The sequence below is a fragment of the Ctenocephalides felis genome, unplaced genomic scaffold (genome assembly GCF_003426905.1).
Source record: "Ctenocephalides felis isolate EL2017-DRISC unplaced genomic scaffold, ASM342690v1 CF-g0.4_SCAFFOLD_01886, whole genome shotgun sequence".
Lineage (NCBI taxonomy): Eukaryota > Metazoa > Arthropoda > Insecta > Siphonaptera > Pulicidae > Ctenocephalides > Ctenocephalides felis.
Genome location: NW_020538040.1, coordinates 73,293,038 through 73,308,012, shown reverse-complemented (window position 1 = coordinate 73,308,012; position 14,975 = coordinate 73,293,038). Strand labels below are relative to the sequence as shown.

At 30.6% G+C, this 14,975-nt stretch overlaps 1 protein-coding gene across 1 annotated transcript in view; it reads left to right on the top strand.

Moving 5' to 3' along the window:
• Nucleotides 1-14,975, top strand: part of LOC113375319 (leucine-rich repeat and immunoglobulin-like domain-containing nogo receptor-interacting protein 3) — a 341,130-nt gene extending 326,155 nt beyond the window's left edge. The window contains exons 4-6 of the mRNA XM_026615254.1: nt 11,859-13,021; nt 13,145-13,448; nt 14,653-14,975. Of these exons, the coding sequence (XP_026471039.1) occupies nt 11,879-13,021; nt 13,145-13,448; nt 14,653-14,975 (1,770 nt within the window). The 5' untranslated portion in view covers nt 11,859-11,878. The remainder of the gene's footprint in view (nt 1-11,858; nt 13,022-13,144; nt 13,449-14,652) is intronic.

The following is a 14,975-nucleotide window of genomic DNA, read 5'->3' as shown; positions in this document are numbered from 1 at the left end:
TAAAAATTTTCATATTCGATTTTTGGCGACTTTAACTTATCCTGCGGGAAGTTGAAAATTGTTCCATTTTTATGTAATAACATATGGTTTTCAGTCATATATATTATAATTACATACACTGGGATTTAAATATTGTATAAGCAATATATTATTTGCTTTGTTATAGAATTTGCTAATTGCATTATTTGAATATCAATAATAATATTAAATTATAAATTAAATTATAATTTAAAACTTAATTTACGAATGTAAATTTATTAGTTTTATATTTATAATCAATTTTGCATAGTCAGTTTATAAATGTATCCTTGTATCCACTATACTAAGTTTCTATTTTTTCGCTAATCATATTTCAAAAATGTTAGTACAGAATATAAATAAAATGTTCAAGAAAAATATAATACACTGTATGCAGGAAATCGACAGTAAATTAAACTGCTTTTAATGAATTAAATATTTAATGATTTCAGCTACTCAAATAACGTGGAATTGATTGAGATAAATTGCTTTTTGAATGGTGGGGACAAGGATTGCTTTTTCTTGATTAAATGAGTGAAACAGAAAAAATTAAACCAAAGAGAATACGTAGAAATATACATAGTAGGTACTTTCATACCGTACTTTTTAGTTTTATTGATTATCATATTTAAAACTTATCGGAGTGGATTTTGTGGAAAAAAATTCTATAAATTTTATTGATAATTTTTAAATATAAATATTTAATGTGGCTATAATTTTAAAAATACATGTTAACTGAATTATACGCTAATTCATCCTAAGTTATTGTGAGAAATATTCGGCATTTTTATGTTACCCTAGAATCCTAGATGATAGCGAAACTACCTCTCTACATTTTTATGTGCGGACTTTCAAAATGAAGCTCATTTTGCCGCATATTATGGAATATTTCATGACGGGTCATTTTTAGTGCTAGATCTCAACAACCTTCATCAGGAATTCCAAAAGATTATGCTCACATTAGAATTTGAAATTACTAGTGAAGCGAGAAGAAACGATAATCATATCCGAGTTCCATCATTGCACTATGAATGGATATATATATATATATATATGTGTGTGTGTGTGTGTTTGTATATATTTTATATTATACAGGAGAATATTATCCATCAGCATATATTTGAGATACGCGAGCGGTGTGTCTCTAGATTCACGCATACGGTTCTGCCACCCCAGGAAAAACATTTTTCATCGTGATGATCGTTCATACGTGCAAAAAGCGCTTAAAGTTTCGTGTAGGAAGCGCTTAGTATTTCATAAACTTTTACTTACTTTAGTTTTTTATATGGAGTTGTCAAGAACGTGGCTGAAATTGATATTAATTTGTTTATTTTCATTGACTGCATAAATATCTTATGTGTATTGAAATTTTATTTACTTCTCGTAGGGTAAGTTATTATAATCGTCCCAAAATCGAAATTGATTTTTTTTTATATTTCTTCACGTTTTGAAGGTTTTTGAACATTTATAAAAAAAATGGATGTGTGTATGTGTTTTTGTGCGCACGGATTAGCCGATTTGAATGTTTCAAAAAACATTCGATTCCTATTGATAGGAAGATATGCTGATTAGTTTTTGGCAAAGGCAGGTTCAGCCTTTTGGGAGATACGGAGCAAAAAGTGCAGAAAATAGAAATCGAGAAATAGATAGAATTTTTGAGAGAACGGAGCATCCGATTTGAATTATTTAAAGAACATTCAATTCACAAAAAAATTCAATTTTTTTTCCAAATTTTTTTTTTCTCAAAAAACTTTTTTTGTATAACGAAACTAATTCAGATTTTTAAATTCTAATTCTGGCTAAAGTTCTAAAGCTCACTAAAATCTTGTACTGAAAATTAATATTTTATAATTATTGATCTTCAATTATGCATATTGAAATTACTGCACTCAGTATTTTAGTAGTAGAGAAAATCATAATTAAGTGCATTTCCACAAACTTAGCAAACACTGAAATTATGTTTATTAGATGAAGTATCGAAAAAATATTGGATAATATTTCTGAAAAAAAAAACTGGTTTATTAATAATTATTATATTTTAAAACAATTTATTGAAACTGCATACGAATAATGAAATAAAATTTCATATATTTTGAGTAGTCGGTTACAAAAGGAGTAACAAGTAGAAAATTCGACTGTCAGGCAAGAAAAATGTAAATACTTTGATAAAACTTGTAATGATGTATTACATGTTAAGAGTTACATGTTAACATGTTTTTTTTTTTGCTTCATCTTCAGAGAAACAAGAGAATGTTTTACAATGCATTGAGTCAAAATAACGAAGTAGATCAGATAATAAAAATATTGAGGATTTAAAACTAAGGAGTAATAATAAAAAACTCTAAACTCTAAACAAGCTAATATTGTGAAATTGTTTAAATATACGTGTTATAGAATATAGATATGTATAGACTTATATGGAAACTACTAATCTAGTTTAATACATTGTGTGTAATAATGGTAGAAAATCTCTTTTAATCCTTTAATAAAACGCAATTATTTTTTTTCAGAAAGTTTTTTTGTGCTGAAAAAATCGTTATAAATAGATATATGAGGATTTTTATCATTTTAAAACCAAGTTTTTATCATTTTCATACCCAGTAAATAAACATACCTACATTAAACGTAGTATGTATGATTTTTTCAATTGAACAACTTTCAAAGTTATCTTGTCTAGTTTTTTTTACATATGCTTTCGATAAATTGTCGCAAGATTCAGTGTTGAACTTATAAAAATATTCTATCAAGGGTGCAAGTATTGGCCTGTGTTTATACTTTCGTACAAGAAACATGAGTTTCGTCCGTTGGGCGCGTGCTGAATTTCTACAAGTTAGCTTCGCTACTGCAGTATCGTAGCTGCATTATTCCGATCATGTCCAACGATATAGTCTCTAAATAATACATGTAGCATTATTAAAAACTGAAAAATGGTTTCCATCTTGGAATAGACATCAATTGTCAAGGTTATAGTGAAACCTTACAGAATATTTTCATACTTGTATGAAATTGATTAACGTTTTGCATCATTATAAATTTTAGTTTAGATTTAGTCTTGGATTTTCGAGAAGTCTATAAACATAGGAGTAGTTCTTGTGATTCCCTAAAAATCTCGTAAATTTTATTTTTATTTAGGCGTACGGCGGGGCACATTTGACTTTGAGAAGTTATATCAACTATCTGACTATGTGCAGTAAATCTCCCAGCTAATTCTTGTGATTTTCTAAAAATCTCGGAATTTTTATTTTAATAGGGATAGTGCGGGGCACAAAGGTCCAATTTGACTTTGAGCAGTTATATCAACTATCTGAATATGTGCAGTAAATCTCTCCCAGCTAATCATTGTAGAAATGTGTTTTTTTTTTGCTGTTTCTCAAAAATTCGTCACCTTGGACAGCGAGGAGCAGTAATTCTAATGTTTTATTTTTAGTTTTAAAGGGTTTTTACATAATGATAATAGTTAAATTTTCATTTAACCAATGAAAAATATAAATTTTATTAGTACACTGTATATAACTGTGATTTGGTATTTCATCAGAAATATTTATCATGGGAGTTGCAATAACTATTAATTTAAATTATTTTTTTGTAAAATTACTTCTTTTAGCAGAATTTACATTTTTATTAACTATTTTTTATTGTTTACGCCTTTGCCAGGGTAAACTAAACTCAATGCTCACAAACAAAAAAACTAACAATGAAAGAAATTACTTTTGTTATGTATTTTCAAGCATTGCCTTTTATCTCCTGATAGCGACGTTGTAAAAATCAAGGTGATGGCGTGTTGTTCATCTTTTTGCCTCCACTTTCAAATATTGTTGTTAAAAAATTATTAACTTGTTTTTGAGATATCGGTGGTGGACTTTTTTACCTTTAAGCCCCTTAAGCCTATAAATCTGATTTATAATACTGTTTTTTAATTATTTTTATTTATTTATATATACATTATTTTCATATCTCACAAGGAGAACCCGCGCATTGCTCGTCTGGGATTTTGATGAAATTTGGCACAATGGTAGATTTCATGCCCAAACTGACTCTGGTAAAATATTAGAGGCCTATGAAAAGCGGTTTAATTATAAAAATTAATTAAAGTTTGCATTTAAGCAGCGCACTGTACACCATCGGTACACATAGCATGGAGCGTTCTTTCTTATCAGCGGGAGATTGTCCGAGTGGTAACGTCGGCGAATTGTAATTTTTGCGTCTATGGTCGAGAGTTCGAATCCTACTTAAGGTTTTTATTTTTTTTTACTATTTTCATTTCATATTTATAACTGCATGAGTTAATAATATTAAAATTAATTCAAATTTTAAATTGATTTTATATTTTTCATTAAGTTCTATAATAAAGTCCTCTTTTACGTGTATATAAATTTGATGTGATACCAGAAAAATTGATGTAAAACATTATAATTTCATATTAATAACAACAATAATAAGAGTGAAAAAAAAATATAATTTCTTTGCATATAAACGCTAATATAAGTTCTACAATTGACTGGATGATACTTAAAAATACAACAAACAAAAAAATTAATTTTTCAGTGAGGACATTTCGAAAATTTAGGCAGTGTTGCATAAAGATTTTGCACTAGCGATGGTTTCTTAAAAAATTCTAATACTTGCCAATTTGCTTGCAAACCAATCGTATTGGATCATTTTTTGAAAAATATACACAGATAACTGATGATTAATCAGAGAATGTATCTCGAATGTTTTTTTCTTTTTAGTTAATTGTTTTTCTTGTTGTCTGATTTGACAACAATTTTCTATTTTCTAAATAAACAACTTTACCTGTGTGGAGAAATAAGTTGCAAGCTATTTTTATGTTTATCTGGTTTTTGCATAAGTATCATCCAGTTAATTGTAGAACTTATATTAGCGTTTATATGCAAAGAAATTATATTTTTTTCACTCGTATTATTGTTGTTATTAATATGAAATTATAATGTTTTACATCAATTTTTCTGGTATCACATCAAATTTCACGTAAAAGGGGACTTTATTATAGAATTTAATGAAAAATATAAAATCAATTTAAAATTTGAATTAATTTTAATATTATTAACTCATGCAGTTATAAATATGAAATGAAAATAGTAAAAAAAAATAAAAACCTTAAGAAGGATTCGAACTCTCGACCATAGACGCAAAAATTACAATTCGCCGACGTTACCACTCGGACAATCTCCCGCTGATAAGAAAGAACGCTCCATGCTATGTGTACCGATGGTGTACAGTGCGCTGCTTAAATGCAAACTTTAATTAATTTTTATAATTAAACCGCTTTTCATAGGCCTCTAATATTTTACCAGAGTCAGTTTGGGCATGAAATCTACCATTGTGCCAAATTTCATCAAAATCCCAGACGAGCAATGCGCGGGTTCTCCTTGTCAGACAGACAGGAGTGCCTGGTATGAGAGATTATGAAAACAGTTTACATGATTTTTTACTTTGTTTACATAAGTTTTTTAGATATTATTTTACGTAAAAGCGGTAATGAATACTGCTAATTATAATCCTTGGCTACTTACAATATTAAAATGATCTTCTAAATGTTATACTTAAATTATTATAATTATTTTTTGTGAGACTTTGTGGCATTGATAATCGATAAATGATTTTATATATCTAACAGCATAAATCTGATTTACTGCAATGAATTTCGTCGAACTGTTACTTTCTAAATCATTGAACAAGTTACTTTTACTATATCGCTTCCGGTAAGAGAAACATCATCGTCGGTTGCCGGTTGCCGGTTGCCGGTTGTCGGTTGCATCCTATCTCTCCGTCCCGGTTGAAGCGCAAAAGTTGAAGCAGCGCAGACCGCGCGTGTTTGGGAAAGAAAAACAATGAATGGAAAGGCGAAGCGAGAACTGCTATGAAACTAAAAAAGAGCTATGCGATTGAAATATAATGCACGTACAAGGCGACGCCCCCTGGCACGTTGCATTGCAGAACTCTGTTTCATATAGAGAATTGAAAATGTATCGGTACTTGACCTGGCAACCCGAATTCGTTTATTGTTTGCCGCAGGATGTAATGATAAATACTCATTTAATTTGAACGCTAGTTCAAATAGAGCTAGCAGCTTTGTTTTTGTGAAATATTAGGTTAGGTTAGAAATAAGTGAGTGTGTTCTTCAGCTTAGATGGCATCAATTGAATTTTTATATTTGCTGATGCAGTCCAAATATAAAATACTCCTTGTTACTGGATAGTAGGCAGTTTTGTTGTCTATCAGTAAATAGGAGTTTTATAACCCACTGCGTTGTTTTTGTTTGGCGTTCAATGAAAGATGAAAAATCAAATCAATTTTTTTTTTGTCATCTTTTGTAGCAATTATGTGTTATGTAGTAAGTTTTCGTGCTTTTCAGCTTAAATGATTCCAATTGAGATTTTAGCTTTGCTGATGCTGTCCAAATGTAAAATACCCTTTGTTAATGGATAGTAGGCACTTGATGTCTATCAGTAAAAAGTGAGTTTTCTGTTGCGTAGTTTTCGTTTGGCGTTCATTGAAAGATGAAAAATCAAATCTAAAATTTTTGTCATTTTGCTTTATGAGTTATGAAAAGTTATGAGCTGGTGACGAAGCCTTAAAAAAAGCCGTGTCAAAGTTGGTTTGCCAAATGTCGTTCTGGTGATTATTCACTCAAAGATAAAAAATGCTTAGGTCGTTCAGTTGATGTTGAATAAAAATAAAAAGGAATTATCCACTTTGATCAATTATATCATCAACCTTACAATAATTTCTGACACCTACAATAAACAACTAATGAATTTAAACAATGCAGCTGAAAATGTAGCGGATTGAATTGGCAAATCGAAACGGTGATTTATCCATTATTGACATCACATATCTTTGTGCATTTCAGAATTAAGTAATTCAGTTTCACGAAAAAAATGTCTTTGATTTTCTAACAAAAATCCGCACACACTTAGTTTCCAACCTAGTGGATCGACATTTCAACTCGTGTCAATTTTTTTTGAACGTCTGATAAGTCTTATGATTGAAATAATTTTAAATGTATTATTTTGAAATTAATTTAAAGCTTACTATTGAAATGAGATAATAATTATTTTTATCTCTGTCTATAGGTACTACCGTTTCTGTTCTAGATAGTAAAAACACAAAACGAAGTAACCAGCAATTATTTGTTGATGCAATTAGTTAGTTTAAAAATAATTGAATTGCTATGCATTTGAACTTAATGGTTTGAAATTTAGATTAAATTGGTATTGAAACATAAATTTCATTTTCATGTCAGGGAACATGATTTTCACTACAAACTTGTGGTTTGACCATATTTTCAATTTTCTATAACAACCAACAGAATATTTTATTTTATTTTAGTTATTTGCATCAGATACTATAGTTATTTTTGTAAAATTGGAAAATATTTTTTTATCAGATACTGCAAATTATTTTTGTCAAATTGGAACAACACGGATTCGGTTAGTTGTATTGGAATGCTGTATATTTACTTGATTTTATATGTCAAACACCGATTATTCTATATATAACATTTGAAAAAAATTCTACAAATGATAAGCAATTATGGATAAGTCATCATTTTTGCCTCTCTATCACAAAGTAAAAAAAAAATTACTATACAAATTTCTGAATTTTATTCAGCAGTCTTTTTATTACATCACAAATTCACTCAGATTTTGCACTGTGGTGTAAAATATTTTGAACAATACCTTTGAAATTTGAAATTATAATTTATACATATTCTCATTGTTAGTTAATATTGTTCTTTGCATATCCTTAAATAATGCCAAAAAAGTAAAATTAATGAAGAATTAGGATGCAAACATGAGCTTGTCTAATTATTTGAACACAAGGGATCAAATGTGATGCCTTGTATATTATTTTAATCAATTATTATAAAAACAATATTTAGAAAAGTTGTTGTAAATATGAGTATATGAGTAATCGATTTAATGATGCATTAATTTAAAGAAATTTAATATATTTAGAAAATTTTATATATAGAAATATTTATATTTAGAAAAGTTGTTGTAAATTTGAGTATATGAGTAAATCGATTTAATAATGCATATTCTAATTTTAAGATCTTTAAGATAAACAAGTCATTTTTTAGTTTAAATATACTACTTTTAACCTTTTTAGCTTTTTCGTTGTCCCTGAAACTTTGTATAAAAAATTGTCATGGCTCGTTGTGATTGACTATTTGTAGAGTGAATAGTGATGTACCTTAAATATTTAATGATTCGTCCTCTTGCACAAGTCATAGCGATGAGGGAATGAAATAAAACCCAAGGCTATTACCTATAATGTACGAAACGTTTGATTTGTTTGTTCAAAGCAGTTTATTTAAAAAATGAATCAATAAAAAAATAAAAAAATGTATATTGGCACCAGAATGTTGCATTGTATATTGGCCCCAGATGCATCAAATTATGTTGCATGAATATGCATTATTTTTGACACATTATATTTTTGAGTAAAGTTTATAGAGTCAGAGGACGCATGTTATGCACGTGCTGAAGTTTATACTGTGGTTGGTAGGAATCGTCTGTCGTCTTATGGATTTTAGTTTTGATAATAGTATATATGTTTGTGTCGTGCTCGCATTAAGATGAGACGCGACTAGACACCATAACGTGTCCTCAGCGTTCGCCTTCAATTCGATTTCACCTGCAGTTTTGTTGTAAATTTTCCACACACTAGAAATTGATTTTGAAATAACAGTTGAATATAGCTCTACTCAAAGATTTTCTTTCTCTTTTGTCTATTTTGTTTATTTTATTTGCCTAACTTTTTTTTCTTACTATGTCGTAGCGTAGCATTCACAAAATTCGCATCACCACTGCAAGTATACTCTAAGCCAGTGTTTCCCAACTTTAATGAGTCACGCCTCACTTTAACGTTTTTAAAAACGCTGTTGTTCTCATAAAATAGTTGACATTTAAAAATGATTTTGTTTCTGATGAAATATAAAAGATAAATCCTTGGAAATCACTATTGAATTGTGTTCAAATTAATTTTATTATTGATTTTTCTACATTCAATCAACTCTATTTCTTTTTTCTAACTTTTCGAAGAAGTTCAGAAAATATGACATCCTAATTTTATGATTTCTGAACGTTTTTTCACAATTCCTAGACATTTTCTCAAAAGCGGCTGTACGGATCTCAGAAATTTAAAAAGCATACGATGTATTTCTATAAGAACTCGCGTTGATTACACGTAAACTAGTATATTGATTTCTCATTGATTAACTCTATTATATACAGCTAGTATTTACATTAAATTGTACAAGTATAAGGAAGTATAAGGGAGTCATTGAGAACATAATTTACATCCATTAATAAGATTGATCATATTTATTTTGATGTTAATTGTATTTATTAACACCTACAAGTATTTATTCTCATATAAAAGTACTCAAGATTTATTACAATGCGATATAAGACTTAATCTAATGATATGATACATATTACCTATCATAGATATTTTTACTATTATCTATTATACTATTATATTATATGGTATGATAGATAATCTAACTTTGATCTATCATACCGCGAGAAACCTATACCATCAATTACTATCCTTACAAATACTCTATTGCTTCTCGTATTATCGTTATGATTTTTATTACCTCATTTCATTTTTTTTCTTTTTTTATATTATTTAACTACATTTTGTTGATTGTAATTTTTCAAAATACGAATGTTTTTATATGTTTCAAAGGTATAAAAAATATTCAATTTAAATTGGCTTGAATATCAATTTACGACAAATGTGGAACATTTGTATGATGAATTTACAGTGCTTCCTAAGAATATTTACCGCTAATATCGTTTCATTAAAATATTCATTTCTGATGCTTCAGAATATTTTCCTCAAGGTAATGAATTTTTCTTTAATTTTCTTTTAAATAAATTGAGATAATATCTCTCAGAAAATAATCAATACTTGCTTGCTTTTTACAATGCAAACACTAATTGCAAGTGTAAGTGCAAAATCTTTTGCCAATACATATTTTTTCATAAAATTTTTATATATATGCTAGCCCATGTACGACTGTACGGGTTTATATAAGGTCTGTTTGTTGGAAGTCGTTTTACTTGTTAAATCCATTAAATTCAAAAGATGTGAGCATTATAAATGAAGATGAACGAGTTTTTACGTCAGCTTGATGCGCGACAGAAAGAGCAAAGTGACTGCAAGAAAGGTGGTAAGAGGAAAGATCCTTCAAGAATTTCTAATGAGTCATCCTAAGACGTGTAAACTTTCTCGTTTTCAAAATATCTTTATCTAAGTCAGTCAACATGAATTGCAAATGAAAATGTTTACAACACATTCGCATAGGCGGAGTATAACTTATAATGCTTTTCTGAAATTTATGCTCTGTACTGAACGAGAAAATAATACATTGTGCATAATATTCATATTGTTTTACGCAATCGTATCCTCTATAATGATTGTATGAATCTGACAAAAATAAATCCTAATAAATTGAAAATAAAATTTTATGAATCAAATGTGACCTTTCTTCGTATTCTTATTTTATGTCGAATTAATATCTTACTGAATATTATGATTACTCAAAATTTCTCAAAAATTAATTCAAAGTGAAAAACAAATGATGATGTTGAATTATTTATTCAAAGTATACTCATAATTATTCAAGAAATCAGTCTTTAATATACAATTCTTTTTGCATTATTACTGTATTATATTAAAATCACGCATGAATGAATTTATATGTTAATAAAGCACAAATATTTATATATCTATGTAATTTCTCCTGTGGGTGTCGGAACACATTTCAAATACATCAATTGGCCTTCAAGGCCACAATTTAATATTTACCAAATTGGAAAAAATGTTGAATATGCGTGTGACCAAATCACAATGAAACCTATAATTACTTTTGGCAAATATAATTTGAATTCACCAAAATAAACGAAAATTAAGCATCTCTTTCGATGGTTGGAAATACAATAGAAAGAAATGGAAAAGTTCGATTAATGCTCTTCCTACGTTTTTGTCACTAAAAATTTAATTATTCATTCTTATGTGGGCAGGTATGTGCCCACTTCGATTATAAATTATTAAATTTAGTAAACGTATAGTTAGATATTCGCCCAAAAATAATACACAATGAAAGAATAGTTTATGAAAAAAAATCTTTAAAATTAGATCAATAGTTTTAATTATTAAGAATTAAGTATTATTAAGAATTTTATAGTGCCAAATTTAGAAAAGAAAATTAAGAAAATATTTCAATTATTACAAAATAATATTTATATGTGCTGTGAAGCATTTACAAATATAATTAATTTTGACTTCACATAGCTTATTTAAATTAAATGTAGTTTTGAGTTCTTTGAATTTTTAGCTATTGTATTACGGTTTTGTTTTTTTTTAATTTTTTATTTGGCCTCGCTTACTCTGAGCATTTAGCCACCTACAACATTTTTATTTATTTACATTCTAATTTTGATCATTTTCAATCCATGTATGTATCCTATTCTATATTCTTCTTATTTTTCTTCTTCTTATTATCTTCAATTCTTGCTCTTTTTTCCAAATTCCTAATTCTATTTAACTTCTAGCTTCATTCCATATTTTTCTTTATTCTTCTTTTAATTTCAGCTCAGTTCCAATATTTCTCTTCTTACTTCTAATATTATTCAGCTATTCGAACCCCGCTATTCCTATTTTTCTTAATTTTTATTCAAATGCTACTTAACAGCACAATTTTTATTTGATTTCAAATTAACTATACATATTTTTTTCCTATATTCTAAGTCAATGACAGGATTTGATCCGAAGTTATAATTGTATTTTCTCGATTTCAGAATAAAATTGACCTGATGTCATGGGCGTAGTTACGAGCCATTATTCCCCGATGTGGGTACTACTCCTGCTGCTGGTCGGGCCGCTGATGTCGTCATGGAACTCTGCGGTCGCGGCCATGTGCCCGGCGCGGTGCAGATGCGACGACTCACTGCTGCGGGCCTCGTGCGCTGATGCGGCCCTCGAAGTCGTTCCGATTCAACTGAATCCGGATGTTCGCGACATAGACTTAGCGCGCAACAAAATCACTAACGTGCACTTCATGTTCACGTTCTACGCTCGTCTTGAAACATTAGATATTTCTCACAACTCCATATCCGTCCTGGGATCAAAAAATTTTGAAGCGCAAACGCTTCTACTCACACTTAACTTGAGTTATAATGCTATCGAACATCTAGCCAAAGATGTCTTCCGTGGTTTGACTTCCTTAAGACGTTTAGACCTGTCTGAAAATCGATTGAAATCAGCGCACGCCGCTGCCTTCCATGATTTACGTTCGCTTCGAGAACTCAATTTAGCTGATAATCATTTGGCTAAATTTGAAGCAGAATCGTTCATAGCACTTGTTAACCTGCAAGAACTAATTTTGGATAATAATCAGTTCTTAGATATGCCTACATCAAATTTAAAACATACGCTCAGCCTAGAAAAGTTGTCTGTTTCTGGAAATCTTTTAGAGACAATACCGAAATCAGCATTTAATCAGTGCAGAAACTTACGCCATTTATCTCTTGAAGATAATGTTATTTCGAATTTGGACGAATCTGCTTTCGAGGGACTTGTAGCACTAAGAGATTTAAATATTGCGAATAACAATTTGACAGCTGTTCCAACAGTTCAGCTATCAGGACTAGTCAATTTAACAAGGTTAACTCTTAGTGGCAACCACATAGCTGTTCTTCCAGCAGTAGCTTTCCAATCATTGTTCCAGTTACGAGATTTGCGAGTTAGTCAAATGGAGGCGCTGCATAGAATAGACTCTCGAGCATTTGTAGATAATGTGAGATTGGAAGAAGTTTGGCTTGATGATAATCCTGCACTAGATACTTTACCATCAAGAATGTTTCACGGGAATTCACATTTAAAACTAGTTTCAGTGAGAAACTGCGGATTGAAAACGATCGAAGCATCGCATTTTCCGATTGACAAATTACAGAGGCTGCAGGTATGGGAATCGATTTATATTATATTTTATGATATATATATATATATATATATATATATATATATATATATTATTTACTGATATATCTATTTGACATCGAAATAAAACTTGTCATTGTTTTAGATTGCGGGCAATCCTTTACTTTGTAATTGCTCACTTCTGTGGCTGTGGCAGCTCTCACAACCAGGCTCGCATGAGTTACAAATCGAGAGCAGTGCGATCAACGCATCTTCCAGTAGTAGACACCAGTCTGATACCAGCAGCACCACCCTGACTTTAGATGCGAGTCGGGCTTTGTGTTCTGGACCGGAACGACTGCAAGGGCGCGCGTTGGCGGCTGTGCCCGAATACGAAATACGATGCTCGGCAGGACCTCTAGCGGTCGCCGCTATTGTTCTTACAATCGCCGCCGCATTGGCCGTCATAGGCAAGTTATCTATAGGATTTTCATAATTTAATCCTTTGGACTCCGGACCGTTGATGTATATGATAAATCAGCATCTCCGCATCATCACCGACAATTGTTGGCTTGTCATATTAGTCAACGGTCTGGAATGATAAAGTTTGTATTTAGCTTTTTGAACTGTTTATGAGTTTTATTAGCTCTATCGGAAAGTTCTATCCGTTTGTGAAATGAAACAAAATACGTTTGCTTTTCTTTCGCCAACTAACTTTATTGAATAATATAATGGTCTATTAATGATTTCCTGCAAGCGTAAGGATAATTTGTATACCCCTTTTTAAATAATGTTACATCTTTAGATGCAAAAAATTGAACCCTTGTGTTTGACATCGTCTTCATTTTTCATTTTTTGGCCGTACAAACTTTATGTACGGTCAAAAACATGTGATAATCGGAGGTTGTACGAGTATGTAACCAAATTCTCATAATCAGTTACCATCCAGTTCAGAAAGGGCTCAATTTTGTTCCGAGCAAGCAAGATGTGCATTTGATTTATGTTATGTGTCACGCACCTTGAATATTTTCACACGAATCCTTTTTTCCGAGTTTGATCAGAAATGGTTTGTTGAGCTGAATTAAGCTTTTCTGCGATTTGTGATGTTAGAAAAGGGCATTGCTCCAACATTACCTTAACAACATCGTCATCAATCAAAGATGCTCGCCCGGAATACAACCTGTTTCAAATTTTTGTACCATGACAAAAACATGCACCTTCACTAAACACTTTTGATAAATTTTTACATGCTTCTGTAGCATTTCGTAAATGAACTTTATCAGCCACTATGGATATACTGTCATTTCACACTTATGACTAATGTGAATCAACTGCATATGATATAGTTTATTTTCTAGGTCAATATGTATACATCAAGTTATAAAAATTTAGAGCCAAAGATGCAATAAACGAAAATGATGTATTAGATTCGGACAGAACTTTCCGCTAGAACTAATATTTATATAGAACAAAAAACTCAAGGTTAATTATGTTATAAATTTTACTCGTAAACCTAGATGTAAAATGTATTTTAAAAGTGCCATGTAATAAAAAATGCTAAAGCTAGGCTCTTTTAGCTAAAAGAATAAAGCCATGTACGTGTTCAACTGTTCAGTAGATCAAAGTTATTTTAAATGTCATTTAAGTTTTTTTTTATTAAGTATGTATTTATAGGTAGTGTCTTGTATTACCTGGGTTGCACGACGGATCGTTGCCGGCGCTGTTGCGGTGTCCGTGGCGAGAAGAGGCACGGCCCGCCGCAGCACGCGCCGCCTCCTCCTCCGCCGATGACCGATAAATTCGAACGTTACCATCATTCTGGTACAACGCCCGAGTATCACACCATCGGCGGACCCTGGGAACCCCTCAAATCCACGCAGACCATGACCAGACCTCCTGATGATCCCTCACTCGCCTGCTACCGTCAACTGGTCACACACAATGGGAATGGATATAAACCACCTCTCCCTGTGAGACCTCATGTTGTGTATGTTTGA